The sequence below is a fragment of the Danio aesculapii genome, chromosome 9 (assembly GCF_903798145.1).
Source record: "Danio aesculapii chromosome 9, fDanAes4.1, whole genome shotgun sequence".
Lineage (NCBI taxonomy): Eukaryota > Metazoa > Chordata > Actinopteri > Cypriniformes > Danionidae > Danio > Danio aesculapii.
The window spans coordinates 39,019,003-39,035,887 of NC_079443.1; the positions used below are offsets into that span (position 1 = coordinate 39,019,003).

Genomic DNA, 16,885 nt, shown 5'->3' on the forward strand with positions numbered 1-16,885 from the left:
ACATTGTAAACCAGATGTTTTGGATGCTGTCTGTTTTGACAGCTTTATTAAAGATTAATGTCAGTTTGTATATAATCCATATTGCATCTTGCCTCTTTCGGACATAGAACGATTACTTGGAACTATTGTTCAGCTGCAGAAGCAGACGACAAAATGTTGCAACGTTTTAAAGAGATGGAAAGTAAATAAAAGGCAGGCGAACGTGACGCAGGTAAAAGCATCTTTAAAGTGTCTGTGCGCGTGAAATGTACATGAATGAAAGTGTTTTCAGTTGATAGTGTGGATGATGGAAAGGATTAAAAACAATAGTGTGGGCATGGAACATTTAGACGCAAACACGGTTTTTAAATTTAGCCAAAATTTGCCTTTGACAACTTCATATACAATTTTCTCAATATTTATTTTTTTTTTAACCGTCAGATTCTAGATGTTCAAATAGTTGTAGCTTAGCCAAAAATGGAACTATTCTAAAAAAAATTATACATCAATAGAAAGCTTATTTATTCCGATATAATGTGATATATAAACCTAGATTTCCAAAAAATGACACTTATGAGTAGTTTTGTAGTCCAGGGACAGATATTTCAGCTGTTTGAAGTGCTATTTGTTCAGATTGTTTAGATTAGTTTATCTACAAGACCTTTAATTTAAAAGGTAACACTTTAAAATAAGTCCATTGGTTGTTTAGTTTTTCAAATAATTAGTAATCCATTTATTCATCTTCATTAATGTTAATGTTATTTAAGTTATATAACGTTTGTTCATGTTAACTCAATTTGCATTAACTAATGTTAACAAGTGCAACTTTGGATTTTGATAATGCATTAGTGAATGTTGAACTATGATTAATAAATGCTTCACAAGATCATTCAAATTTAATGTTAGTAAATACATTAACTAATGGACCATTTTTCTAAAGTGTTGCCAGTTTAAATAATGCATCACATGCCATTTCATATCTATCAGAGTGTGATACGTGATATCCCACAAAGGGAATGTGTTACATATAACATATTTTCCCCATTTAAACCCCTTCGCATACCACAAATGGTTTTTCCTTTTAAGGGTGTGGATTTTCATAGGGATTTACATGATTTATGAAGACAAAACAAACTCAAAACCCAACTGTTCCCAAATGGCTTAGAGAGGTCAGATTTTAAACTGTGTCTACAGTAATTTTTTTATATAGTCAGTTTGGCATCCCGCTTTCATGATTTGAAAAATCCATCCCAATTTGTTCTGATATTTTTCTTGGAAAGCAAGTAATCTCATCAGAAAGCTCTAGCAAATGAATTTTAAAAAAGGTTATATGATACTAAAACATACCTCAACCAAATATGAAAGTTCCATCATGATGTTTTTTGTTTTGTTTTTTTACTGCAAAATAGACTTTTTATAGATCGGCAACAACTAATTGATAACTAAATAAATAATTATTCATGAAAATAAAACATTGATTATTAATTAGACAAAATTATTAATAATTTAAAACAAAAAAATACAATTAACTATTTAGTATCAAATAAATAATATAAATATTCAGTACATTCATTTTCTTTTTGGCTTAGTCCCTTTATTTATCGGGGGTCGCCAAAACGGAAAGAACCGCCAACTTATCCAGCATATGTTTACCGCAGCGGATGCCCTTCCAGATGCAACCCAGTACTGGGAAACACCCATACACTCTCGCATGCACACATACAGTATACACTACGGCCAAATTAGTTTATCGAATTCACTTATAGCGCATGTCTTTGGACTGTGGGGAAAACCGGATCACCTGGGAGGAAACTCATGAGAACACAGGGAGAACATGCAAACTCCACACAAAAAGGCCAAGTGACCCAGCCGGGACTCGAACCAGTGACCTTCTTGTTGTGATGCGACAGTGCTAACCACTGAGCTACCGTGTCACCCCTAATATAAATAATATTTATATATTTAATTTGATGAACTGCAATATAGTACATCGATCAGCAACAACCTGATAAAATCTGATAATAAAACAATTTCTTATCGATTAGGAAATTACTTAATATTTATATCATTTTAATTAAAAATAAATTAATTCTGTCATATTAAATCATAATTACACTGTAAAACCTGACAGTCAACTTTATCAAATGAAATAATCCACTCAAATAACTTTTGAACTCAGTGTTGAAGGTTTTGAGTTAATTAAACACCTAATTTACTTCAACTTAAATGGAGTAAGTTCACAGTACTCATATAGATTAGTTTTTTTAAATCAAATAGTTTGTAGCAATCGGTTTCCTCAAACAGTTTGAGTTGCCTTAACTTATTGGGTTTTACAGTACTCAGTTTGTTGGCGTTCTCTTTATTTATTGGGTTTTACTGTGCTCAAATTGCTTCGTTTACTCAAATGGATTAAGTTCACAGTCCTCATCAGGATTCGTTTTTGAACTTAAATCGTTTGTTGAAATCGGTTTCATCAAACGGTTTGAGTTACCTTAACGTTTTGGGTTTTACAGTGTACAGTTAATATAATTAATATTTATTATAATTCTGCATATAATTTATTTTTCCTCTGTTAATCAATAAATTAAAGATCTATTGACCAATAAATCAACAATTAGTCACAGATCTAATAGCATATGATTTTTTTTGCATTCAGTTTGAAAAATTAAACCCCTACTAAATCATTTTACTTATTAAACCCCTACTAATTAACCCCCTAATTCATTTTTCAAAAAACTTTACAAAATTACATTTGTAACACAAATAAGTCAACAAAATAAATATGTTTGAATGATTTTTGTATTTGAATGTCTTACTAAAATATCCAAGTCTTCAAAGTCATCAAAACTTTGACTGGTTTTATTTCGTCTATGCTTTTAAAAAAAAAGATTCAAAGTAAACCCTACATGACTGTGGCTCTCCAGGACCAAACTTTCCCACCACTTTGTCAAACTCAAAAGTCGTTGTGAAAGAAATGTTTTTTAATTTGCTTTGAAATGCTTTAGATCACCGCTGTATTTTAACAACCTTAAGTGTGACTGAAATTTCAAGCATTGAAGCAATTTTTAGAATCATTAAAAAAAAAAAAAAAAAAAAAAAAAAAACACACACGCAAGAAGCAGAAGAGAGAGCCTGAGGTCGGGCACAGGACTTACGGCAGCAGCCCGGGTCTTATGACAGCCACCTGAATGTCACCCCGGCGCATGCCTTGATTTAACCCACAGCCCATACAACAACCTCTATTGTTGATCATCAGGCCCAAGTACGAATGCAGACTTTTTGTAGTCTTTTCGCTGGAAGCTTTAGAGAAGTGCGCAAACATCTGAACAGACAGCAGATGGTTTTCTCCTTTGAACGGCATGAGTACGTGCATGAACGCATGGCAACTCTGCTGCGGTGAGTCACCAGCGCCGGTGGAGATAACGAGGAGATAGTTAGACTGGAAAACAGCAGGACACCCGGCGTGTGAAGCGTGATCGCAAACACACTTCTGACAGGAGGGAGGGCCTGTCTATCATAGTCAGCTGTGTGAGTGGGACGCGAGTCGAATTAATATGATTGCATCTCAGTCGTGTTTTGCTTTAAAAAAAAAAAAAAGCTGCTCGGGTGAAGGCGTGGGCTGTGCTGTGGACACTTACGGCTGCCAGTTTGTCGAATCGTGCGAAAAGCTCGTTGAGGGTCATCACCAACTCCTGGGCAGTGCACTGGGAAGCCAGACTGGTGAAGCCCTCAATGTCAGCAAAGAGGATACTGTGGAAACAGAAAGAGAGAGAAATGTCACAAAAAAAAAACATACAAGTAAATGTTAAAAAAAAATGAATCAAATATAAAACAAAATAAAGAATATGTATATTAATTGATTTACCAAGACAGATTTGCCATGGCACCTTGATTCACCTTTGAATCCTTCACTTAAAAAAATGACGTTTGCTGTTTGTTCAAGCTACTTATTTAAAAAGAGCTGAAACAATACAACTCTTGGGTTTTTGGGGGTACGACTTAATAGTTTTTACAAGTTTAAGTGGATTGGACATAAAACACTTAAGTTATATAAAACTTCATGTTGTCCCAACACAAATTGATTGTGTGAAAGCATTTTTTAAAGCATAGATCTCAAACTGGATTCCTGGAGGGTCGCAGCTCTGCACAGTTTTGCTCCAACACTAATCAAACACAGCTGATGCAACTAATCAAGGTGTTCAACACTACTAGAGACTATTCAGCAGGTGCGAGTTGAAGGTGTTTGGAGCTACACTATGCAGAGCTGTGGCCCTCCAGGAATTAAGTTTGAGACCATTGTTTTAAAATGTTATATATTGTTGCTTTAGAGATCGTAATGTTTTAAAAATGGCAATTTTGAATTAGTGTAAAAAATAATGGGTTGCACACAATCCCTTCATGTTGTCCCAACACAAATCGATTAAGTACATGAGTGTTCTGGAGGGGCATCACATCAGATTTGATGTCTGATGAGGAGGATGGGACTGTGTGTCAGGGTGGATTGTGAAGTCTCTATCATTTCTCAGCCAGGAGCTAAGCAAGCTGTGTGCCACACTTCAGAAAAGACTGGAAGCTGGTTCGAAGTACACAGCATAACATCATACACTCTCACAAATAAAGGTGCACAATGGGTCACTGGGGTGGTACCATTTCAAAAGGTACAAATTTGTACCTAAATGACCCATATTAATACCTCAAGTGTACATTTTAGTACCTAAAATTACAAAAGTGTTCCTCTTAAAATTTTTAGGTACTAATATATACGTTTGAGGTACCAATATGGACCCTTTAAGTACAAATGTGCACCTTTTGAAAAGGTACCACCCCAGTGACAGCTCGCGCACCTTTATTTCTGAGAGTGTAAGTGTTTCCAGGGAATACCATCTGAAGTAATGCCTCCATCGAACTACAACCCTGAGGCAGCACAAAAACATTTTAAAGCCATGATCCATATTCACATTCATTCATTTTTCTTCAACTTAGTCCCTTTATTCATCAGGGGTCGCCACAGTAGAATGAACTGCCAACTTAACATTCATATTTGCACTGCAAAAAAATAGCATCATTGTACTTACTTTTGTGTGATTTTTAAAAATATTTGTACAGTTTGTCTTAACTATATTAACAAACCTCTTTCATTTCATTAAAATGTCTCTTCTTAATATGGGTAATCATGTCTTTAGTTAGACTGTAAAAAAATCCCTAATTTTACGGTTTATTTCTGGCAGCTGGGGTTCCAGAAAAAAAAAACGTAAAATAACAGCCATTAAATTACAGAAATTTATTGTAAAATAACAGAGGTTGAATTCCAGAAATTAAACAGAAATTTAAATTTAAGGAAATTTCTGTAATTTAATGTCTGCTATTTTATGGTAAATTTCAGTAATTTAACAGCCATTATTTTTACGTTTTTTTTTCCGGCACCACAGCTACCGGAAATAAACCATAAAATTGCTGATTTTTTTTTTTTACAGTGTAGGTGGTACTTTAGTATATCATAAGATTATAAGTACTAAAATAATCCATTACCAATGTATTTTAATCATTATTAAAAAATTAAATATATGTATAACTATAATACATGTAAAATATATTTTTTATTAAATCCTAAAAAGGGAGGGGTTTGTCACGATGCCTTGTAATTGACTAGGCTGACACATAGCAGCCACTCTGTAGCCAATCACAAATGCTTTTCTGTTTTTATCTTCATCCAATAAGGAGTGGAGTCCTTGAGGTAGTTTCATTCATATGCTAATCAAAGCTAGTCACATGGGGGAGGGGAGAAGCCCATTTCACACCTGCATAGAGTGGCCTGTTTTCGGCAGTTTTTAAAATCACAGGTGAGCAGGAACTTCCAAATCTGTGAACAGCAAAAAAATTGCTGGTAATTTGAGATGTTTTCAGACATTCACAGGGATTAAAATCTAGGTTTTCATGCAGTGTAACTTAATTGTTTGTACATATTTAAATGGATTGAACATAAAACAATTAAGTTGTACCAATAAAAAACCCATAAGAATTGCGATCAACTCATTTTAAATATGTAGTTTAAACAAGCAGCAAAACAACATTTTGGTGTACAATGATGGGTCTTTCTGTGTGTGTGTAATGCTGTAAAAAATGTCTCTGTTAAACATTACTTATATATGCATGACGTAACATTTGAAAAGGTGATTTTATTTGCACTACAATATACACAAGGCACATTCAAATCAAAACTTAAAACACAGCTGTAATTTATTATAGTTTAGCTGTGCCTTTACTAAATGAGCACTGTGCTACATCTGACAGATCACACTATTTCAGTCTTTTCTTTCTTTTCATTCCTTTTAAACTGGTTTTACACATTTTAAATCATTTTTTTCAAATTGTTATTTTTATTTTTTATACTTTATTTTATGTTTCTTTTATTCTTGTTTATGTAAAGCACTTTGAATTCCCATTGTGTACGAAATGTGCTATATAAATAAACATACCCTGCCTTGCCTTACTTAAATGTTTCAAATAGCTTTGTTAAAAAGCATATAGAGTGAAATAATGTTCCATAGACATTCAAAAGTCTTAAATGTGTAAAAATGGATAAAAGCTACAACTAATGGTGCACGTCTCTCCTATCATCCATGAATACAAAACAACAAGAGCTCCTAACAAAATATAAAGTGTAGCATCACCAAAGTCAAGAATTCGATTCCAGGCAATATATATATATATATATATATATATATATATATATATATATATATATATATACACACTGCAAAATGCACACACTTTACCATTGTAGATAAAAGCATTTGTCAAATGAATAAACCCTTTGAAAAATCAGGTCATTGTCGTTAATCAGCTCTCATCCACACCATCAGCGCAGTGCACATTCACCTATATTACACTGTTGCCACAGTTACCAGGCTGACAACTGAAACCCTCGCCCACACCCATTCATTTCAATTGACCATTTGCGAGGCGGACTTTACATAGATACAATATGAGCTAACTAATGTCAGGCCCGCAGCCAGCCTGGGGAAAGGGATGGTTCTTTTTTTCTTAAAAAGTTTTTGCCATTATACGCCTCATTTTGTATTTAATTATGACACATAAATACTGCATTTTAGTGATATTTTAAGTACTATTCTGAATTTGTTTGTCGAATGGTCATCATAACCACACTTTGACTATTTTTGCCAAAACCCCATTCAAATTTATTTTAATATCTGCCGCTTTTGGTGCTTCACACCTTTTTATTGGTCATTTTTTGTTGGTTCAAGAGGTCCAAGATTTAGAATAAGTTACTTGTAAAATGTTTTCTCAACAATACAGTAACGAAAGATGGCTTTTCGTACGTCAGATTGTACTTTTTCTTGCACAGTTGGATGCATGAAAAACATGTTAGCATTGGCCAAAACTGATTAGCTGACATCACACTGAAGCGACAGCCAACATAGGATTCCGCTTGGTCTTAAAGTCTTTATATGGCAGAGCTGTGACAGAACAAAATGCCATTGGCTGTTTTAAAATAGGGGAGGAGCCACATCAAATGTCCCACCCCCTGTAATTCAGTTAAAGTTACGTTACACGTTAAACAAAGCTGCACATTTCATGGCACTTCAGTGGACTTTTAACAGAACGTTGTGCCTACAGAGACAAGCAAGTGAATAAAGCCTGATATTCCCCTTTGGGAGTCTAGTAACAGATATGGCTTCTCTTTGTGCGCCTTGAATGAAAAACAAAACAAATCCTTGAGGGCTGTAATAACTTTTCCTATTCAATATTCATCTGCAGAGCTTTCAACAAACACCGACACTGATCTAGCTTTATTTCACACAGCTCAGGGCTGGTCTGACACTGAAGCTAGCGTGACAGTAGCTTTGACTGAAGTCCAGGTTGTTCAGGCTCCATATCACAGACGATTTCCAGAAACGTATAAAAAGAGGGTTTAAAAAGCAGGTTGGGCTTTAACACACCAATCTCATGTGATGTTTGCCTCTTCCTTTATTAAGGCATTTGGGACTTGATGCATTGTGCTGGGTTCACATCAGACGCAAAGCAACACACTCTAGATTAATCACGGAAGGTGAAAATTCACACACTCCACATCACTCACGCAGTCTGGTGTAAATGCATCTCTGTTCATGCATTTGCATTGACTTTGTATGTAATCTTCTCACATAAACATTTAGATTCGCATTTGGTGTGAACTCATTAGGGAGAAGCATTAAGGAAAAGTGTGTCGGACTGTTTAATAGCTTTCAATCAATAATAGTGTATGTAAATACTGCTGAAGTGGAGACAAAGACCATAGAATACACAAGACGTGTCACTCGTATAGTTTTAAATGGGGAAAAGTGTAACAATCAATGGTAAACAAAGCCCCACCTACTAGTTCAGGAGCCAATCAGCGATCGCTATAGACTGCCCTTTCTCCAGGGAGAAGCTCGGAACAGACGTGTGTTTATATGACATGGAATCTCAGAGAATAATTGCTAGACAGACATTAGAAATATATCCAAATAAAGCTTGAAATTTGTACTTTTAAATGAACCAAGTGCACTTGAAAACAGCAACAGTGACAGCAATCTCCTGTGCCATGTAGTTAATGACGTAGGAGCAGATTAGGTGTGACCTATCAGCCTGTGCATGCATAGAGTTTCCTGTCAGAATTTTGTATTTTAAGGAAATGGACTTCAAAAATATGTATTGTAATTTAAATCTACAATCAAATGTAAATCATGCTCTTTCAGAAAAGTCTAGTGCTGTGACCAAATCTCTTCAAATTACAAGTACCAATAAAAAACTCCAAATGTTTTACAATTAAGTAACATAAATCATTTTAGATTTGAAGAAGAAAAAAAATGCTTCGGCCAAACCATTGTGTTTTTCTTTTTAACCTTCATTTGTAGTGTTTATTTAAATCTACATACACAAATTGATAAAGTGTGACAAAAGAAACACTTTTTTTTTACATTCCACTAAATAAAAACACTTTATACACAGTCAAACACCTGCCTGCAGTTTCTCACCTGAAGAATCAATATCACTCAAACATACATAACATTCAAAATGTAAACACAATCACAACCTCTGTTTCATGTCAACTTTAAACAGCTGCTAGCAAACAAACACCAAATCTCCATTAAAAACCCTTCCTAACACAACATAGCATGTAGAAAGCATTATATTAGTCATAGATCAAAGGTTTGTATATGGCTGACAGATCTATTAGAGTTGCTACATATAACGCTCAAATGAAAAGCATCCTCTGGGTGGGTGGATTAAGGTTAGTGGACTGAAAGCAGACTCTTGAAAGGAAAGCCTAAAGCATCTGGTCTGAAGCTGTGAGATCTCAGGCGGATCTTTAAACCTCATTTAATGGTTAACACGGAGGTGAGTCATCAGCTCCCTGCAGCAGTGGCTGAAAATGTCGCTGCAGTGTGCCACAATGGCAGGACGCCTTTTTAAAGAGAATCCGAACACATTACAGCCTCTGGAGTGTTTCTGTTGGATATTATGAGCACACTCTGGCCTCTTTATTAGGTGCTGGTAATCCAGGGCTTTTAGCATGTAAACATAAGGCGAATTATTACATTAAACTCAGCACAACAAGAAAAGAAGATGCCAATTGTAGAGGACAATAGCTGTGGTTAAACGTTAAAAGAAAAAAATTAATCTATAATACTTCTCAATACTTGCCTATTATTAAGATTTTGTCCATTTATTAGTATTTATAAAGTATATATTCTGCATGATCTTATTCCTGCATCCCTAATCCTAAACCAAACTACTACTTTAATAACTAATAATAAGCAATTAATGATAATATTATCAACAAGCAAACAAATAGGAGTTTGTTGTATATTATATACCCCTAGCCCTAAACCCAGTCCTCCTAACATTCTGCATTTCTACATTTTCTATTTTTATTGGTGTGATTTATGAGCCATTTCTTAATGGGGACTAACAAAAAGTCCCCATAAGGTCAAAATCTACCGGTGTTCTGTCGATTTATACCTCCCATTAAAAAATAGGTCACACATTTTGATGATGTAACATGCTACCCATCAGATTTTGCTGCCTACAAGTGTAAATTTTAATGTGGAGTAGTGTGATATGAAGCTGTAATATCACCCTAACACCAACAGAAAATGCCAATTGTAGAGGGCAACAGCTGTGGTTAAATGTTGAAAGGGAAAAAAATAAATCTATAATACCTCTTACTACTTGCCTGTTAAGATATTGTCCGTTTATAAGAACATATTCTGCATGACCTTTTTCATGCATCCATAATCCTAAACCAAACTAATATCTTAATATCTAATAAGATATTAGATAAAATAAATATATTTATTGCTAATAAATATTAGCAATTAATAATAATAATAATAATAATAATAATAATAATAATAATAATAATAATAATAATAATAATAACAACAACAACAACAACAACAACAACAATAATAATAATAACAATAATAAGCAACAAATTAGGAGTTTGAGGCAAAAATCATAGTTAATGGCTTTTTAATAGCGATAATTGAGCCTTAAAATAAAGTGTGACCAAAATATCAATAATAAATCGGGGTTATTGTGAACTAAAACTACGAAAAATAATTTGTTGGAGTTTTGAGTCAACTTAAATGCAGCTAAAAAACGTCTACTAATACTACCTCTCTGAATTTATTGGAATTTATTAAAAAGTGTTAGCATCTGTTTAATCCTAAATGTCTAACTTTTCTTCCAAATTTCAAATAAAAATGGACTTTTAGAGATTTATTTAGTCAAGAAATGACTATTGTTAGAAAAAAAAATTATTTCATCTTTCACTTGTATTAGCTGGGTCCCAAATGGCACACTATACTCTATGCACTATGTATTTACTGTACACACTCAACAGCGTAGTATATGAATCTAGTGTAGTCCTAAATGGAATACTAACAATTTTTTTTAATAACCAGAAATTCAAACCATTTCCCGGATGATGTTTGACGGTTGCCAAATAGAGAAATAAATGACCAAACTACATTTTCAAATAATACCTGCCATGAGTATAACCACATTCACTATTGGGAGGCAGGATAATCTGTAGATGTCTGTAGATGCATGTAACACGAGAAATGCATGTGCACGGGACCGATGTTTATTTTTATTTTTCTATGCTGCTCGGATTAATTTATTGTTCTGTAATGTGACGCTGTTGACAGAAGAATAAAGCACAAGATGTGGGATGCGACCTGTGTGAGCCTTGATTTATTTTTCTGCTAACATGAGTTAGGCGAGCTCTCCTGTATTTTTTTTTAAACTCAACGCGTTACACAACGTCTTTCACATATATCCGGAATATGCATGTGTAAGTAACATGAATCATTCACATGTCTTTTGCGAGTTCATTATCTGAGATGTCAAAAGCAGGAAAAGCACCTCATAGAGAGACACGCACGCGCTGGTGAAGTGTGTGTGTGTACGTGTGTGTGTTTACAGCAGTTTCACTGAAAAATATGAATTTGTAGCTAAATCGTTTGCGATGCCAAACAGCATTTCCCATTGTTTACATCCTTGCTACAGTATACCGTCATACACTGTACATGTCATGATCAAATTTAACAAATAAAAACACTTACAGGTTGTGGCCTCAGAGTCCACAGCTTCTGCTTGTTGGAGCTGCTACTTTGAGGAGATTGTAACCGAATCCAGCACTGAACTGGGAGACATTCTGGAAGCTGTGTTTTCTCAAATCTTGCTTGCTATGTATTTTATAATTCTCTGAAACATAATTAATATTGAACTGTAAGCACTTCTGTCTTTGTGTCGTGTCAATTGGAAGTCCAGAAAGAGAAGAAGCTCTTTGGAAATAGCAGTGTTTGGATTTTAGCTCAGAGACTGCAACATTACAGCGCCTCTGGCCACGCCCCTTAGCTGTGCAGTGTGTGTGCACGGTAAAAGTACGTTTGTAATCTCACAGACCCAGAAGTTTTTTTTGTAATCTCCAAAATTCATTCATTGTAGGCTTTGCTAAGCTAACTCTGTAAAAAAAAAGGTCTCCCTTTGCATTGAACTTTGAGCGTCTTACATTCAGAGATGCTGTTTATGTTTACACAGCTACATTACATATCAAATTAAGTTTAAAATATGATATCGTAATGAACCACCATTTTAAATAAGTGCATCATTCTGGTATTTAAAGTGCACTAATTCTTTTCACATTAAAAAGAATATTTCAGAATGCACTACTTGCACTATTTATACTACAAAATGGCATAGAATAGTGCATAAGTACGCAATCTAGGACGCACCTATCGGAATTGTTGTCAAAAAACATCATATAAAAAAAGTCACATTGCACCTTTTTATTTATTTATTTTTTAAATGCTCCACTGAAGCATTTAAAATATGTAAAAAATTTTAAAACAAGAGCACATTAGAAAACACACTTGTACAGCTACCTTCATGGGACTTCCAAGACATAATGATTTTTATACTGTACAGACTGTATATTCTATGCCCCTACCGCTGAACCCAATCCTCCCAACATTCTGCATTTTTATATTTTCTATTAATATTTGTGTGATTTATGAGCCATTTTCCTCCTGTGGACCAAAAAATGTCCCCAAAAAGTCAAAATCTAAATTTGTCCTACCTCCCATTAAAAATTAGGTAGCACAGTTTGATGACGCAATATCCTACCCATCAGATTTTGCTACAAGTGTAAATTTTAATGTGGAGTAGTGTGATATGAAGCTGAAATATCGCCCTAACCTACTGGATCCCTAACTCCAACCTCAGAACCATTGAAATACAATGTTAGTAGCATAATTTGATGGGTAGAATAAATGTCAGGACACCAGTATAGCTATACTTGTTTTCATTTCATTGTCTCCATATGCACACACAAAAAAATTAGAACAACTAAAACAATTCTGATTTTGATGATCAAGAAACATTTTTAATTAACATGAATGTTAAAAGCAGTTAAGCTGCTAAATATATGCATGTATATTTTCATGATGAATAAAATCCTTTGATGAGAAAAAAATAAATGTATTTAAAATAGAAATCTTTCGCAACCCAGAAAAAGGTGATTACTGTCTCTTCTTACCATTTCAATATGTTCTTGCTGAATAAAAGCATTAATCAGAAAGTATTTTTTCATAGAAACAATATATTGTGTTGACGGAGACAAAGCAATAGTTTTTGCCAGCAGCAATGTTAATAGATTTGTGTTGACAGCAGCCCTAAGGTCAAATGTAGTTGCTCTCTAAACATACCAAACTACATTGAGAGCCACAACAGCAAAGTGTTGACAAAAAAATGATAGAATAAAATGGCAGGAAGTTTAATAAGTGGAGTGTTGGTAGCGCATCAGCAATAGTCTGTTTGAGGACATCAGCATGAAACCCACTTCAGCCAGAAGAGAAAAGCCCTGGAAGGAACTGTGTCACACATCCTGCTTATATAACATGACCCTGAAAACCCATGAAGGGTCACAGCTTGAGAGGACTGACCTGCTGACCCTCACTACTGGAACAGCAAGAGCTGCTGCCTTCTATCAGCCCGCCACTAACAGATCTGAAAACTACGGTTCATAAAAACGGTACTTTATCTTTTGTTAATTGTTCGCACTGCTTTCAGCATAAACTGATTCCTTAACTATCATTCCTTAATTATGGTATTTAATACATACTGTAGCTGAGGTCCAATATCATGCGAACATTAACCTCATTTAATGCCAATGATCTGTGGAAAACAACTAATTGAACTAATGAAATATTAGAAATTAAACTTTGAAATAAAATAATTCAAATCTATTTAAAATAAACTGATACCTACGAAATACTGACAATTTAATAAATTTCCAGAAACTGTAAATGGCATTTTTGATTAGATAAAAAAAAAACGAAATAAAACGAAATAAATTAAAATAAAATGAAAAAGGAAATAATATTAAAAAAAATAAAAATGAAAGTGAATAAATTAAAATAAAATGAAAACACAATAATAAAATGTAAAAATAAGTAAAATATAATAAAAATTAAAATTAAAAAGAAATTAAATTAAATTCAAATAATATGAAAATAAAATAAATAAAATAACATAAAATGAAAAAAGGGGAAAAATAACAACAACAACAAAAGCAACAACCACAACAATCATAAAAAAAATGAAAGTGAATATAATAAAATGAATATAAAACAATAAGTGTAAAAAAATTAAATTTAATAAAATAAAAAAATAAATAAAAAATAAAAATAAAATGAAAATAATATAAAACTAAAATAAAAATAAAATAAAGTGAAATAACAACAACAACCATAAAAATGAAAGTGAATATAAAAAATATGATAAAATGAATATTTTATAATAATAATAATAAAAGTGTAAAAAAAGAAAAAAAATTAAAATTAAATTTCAATTTTATTTAAAAAAAAATATGAAACTAAACTAAAACTAAAATTAAATTAAATAAAATGAAAAAGGGAAAATAATAATAGTAATAACAACAACAATCATAATAAAAATGTAATTGAATAAGGTAAAATGAAAATAAAATAATAAGTGTAAAACATTAACATAATAAAATACAAATAAAAACAAAATAAATGAATAAATAAATAAATAAAATGAAAATAATATGAAACAAAAAAAAACTAAAATATTAACAATCATAATAAAAATGAAAGTCAATTTACTGTATATAATAACAAAAAATATAACATGAAAATATTATAATAAAATAAAATACAAATAAAATACTCAAATATTAAATAATCTAAAGGTGACACTTTTAAGCAAAACATCTAAAACCACGACTCTACATATCTTCATTTCATTCGCATCCACTACTGTTCCAATTGGCTGGTGCCGCACCAAACAAACCATCAATTGATCCCAGCAGCCTCTTCTTCCCACAACTGTGTGGATTCGTTCAAGAGCAAAGATTCGAACACAGTTATGTAACCGTCCTCAGCAATTAAACCACAGGGTCCTCTAGTAACAGACCTATCAATATTCCACTTAGTGAGATATCGCTTGGCTGCACGCTTACATAATTCCTCTGACCACAGAGTCGGTTTGGTGAGGGCTTTACTGGAAAAAGGAAAACAGACAGACCCTCAACTGCAGACAAGTAAAAGGGCTAGGAGTCGCACCACTCACTGCCTTACAAATAACAACTTCATGATGCTTTTCATTGCTGTAGTCAATCTGCCATTCCAGAGAGTATAAAAGCCATTAAAAGACTGGAGGTCGTTGAGTCTTTGTACTGTTCATTTGTTCTCCTGCTGTATTGAACAGAATAAGGTGGTGGATACTGAAAAAAAAATACTGAAAAATAAAAAAAACTTCTTGCCTTAATTCTTTTAGTTGAATCAAATTAACTTTTCTAGTCATATAGAACTTTTCAAATCAACTTAAATCAGTCTTACTCACTAATGATATTATACTAGCCTTGTATAGCTAAAAATGTATAGTTGAAACCTGATTAACCTATTAAAATTAAGGTCAAGTAACAAAAAGATTTGCTGTCATGACTGTCATATATTTTTTTTACAGTGTCTATACTTTTATTGTTGCATAAAATAATCATTGCCAATGATCACACTCATGGAAACTGGTTACTCTCAGTAGTTACATTTATGCAGCCAAATAATACATTAGTGATCAAATTTATCGCTTAATATATGCAGTTTCTTTTTGGAAGTCTACCTGAAAGTCTTTCCACATAAGAATAGCAATCCCTAATTAAAGTTAGTGATGCACTGATCTAAATTTTTCACAAGAAATTCAGAATAGTGGTTTTACAAGCAAATTTGCTGATTCTTATACAAACTGCAGATTTATTTTGGAAGTAAAAACACTGAAAAAGATGAGTACATGAACAAGATGTTTACTGAACTCTACATACTAACTAATACTGAAGTAATCAAAGGAGTTGTCCAATGTGATTTCATGCATGCAGTTATTTACACTGTTAACAGGTTGGACTCTCATACTCAAGCATATGTCAAGTTTCAAAAATGATTTGGAAATATGAGTATTTATTTGTCAAAAATATCTAATCTAGACATCCTGTTTCCACATCCTATTTACATTTCAAGCTTCTACTGATATTTCAGAATAAAGCTTTGAATGTTTGCCTTCATATTTTATAAAGTCATTACCCTAAAATGCTTTTTGTAATATAGTCTTTAATTGGGTATGAGTTACTGGCAAGAGGGAGAGCAAAGCTTTCACTGAAGTGAAAATGTTGCTTGAAGTAAAAGTCTGAAGTTATGCTTTGTTATTTGATGTTTTTGCCGTTATGTTTTAGCAGAAGTTTCTAGGCAAAAGAGGCATGCATATTCAAAGAAATGCATGCAATCAACTTACCAATTAACTTTTGTATTTTGTCCTTTTAATAAAATAATGTCAGAATGAAATATACACACATTTAGGAAAAGTCAGGGTGCTACATCCTTATGAGTTTAATTTTTTAAAAGTTACTAAAATTCCACAATTTTAACATGATCACAATGACTGCCTCGGTAGTTCTAGTGTTACAAGTGAAAGTACGAAATTAACAAATTCCATTTGCCAGAAACATTTTAGGAATAAATTATGACCTGTAGTGAGCTGGTGAACCAATCTGAGAGGTTCCAGAATCTCAACTGATTTTTGATTTATAATTGTGTGTGTTATAAAAATACGTTTAAATACTAAAACAGAGATCTAACAAATATGGCCTACAATCAGTGCATCTTTATACTCTGAGAAATAAGTGTATACGGTGGCGGTGTCTGGCTCAAGAAAGAGCTAAAAGTAGAATTAACATTAGTGTTGATTTTACAAGTTGGAGGAAAGTTCAGAACCAAAAAAATATATACCATGGTTGCTTTTGGGTAAATACATGTTTGTTTGCTTTTGGATGGATTTTGTT

The 16,885-nt window shown here is 33.1% G+C and overlaps 1 protein-coding gene across 1 annotated transcript in view; it reads right to left on the reverse strand.

The window, feature by feature from the left end:
* Nucleotides 1–16,885, reverse strand: part of adcy5 (adenylate cyclase 5) — a 152,139-nt gene that overhangs the window by 39,782 nt on the left and 95,472 nt on the right. Inside the window, exon 4 of the mRNA XM_056465659.1 lies at nt 3,618–3,729. Within this exon, the coding sequence (XP_056321634.1) occupies nt 3,618–3,729 (112 nt within the window). The remainder of the gene's footprint in view (nt 1–3,617; nt 3,730–16,885) is intronic.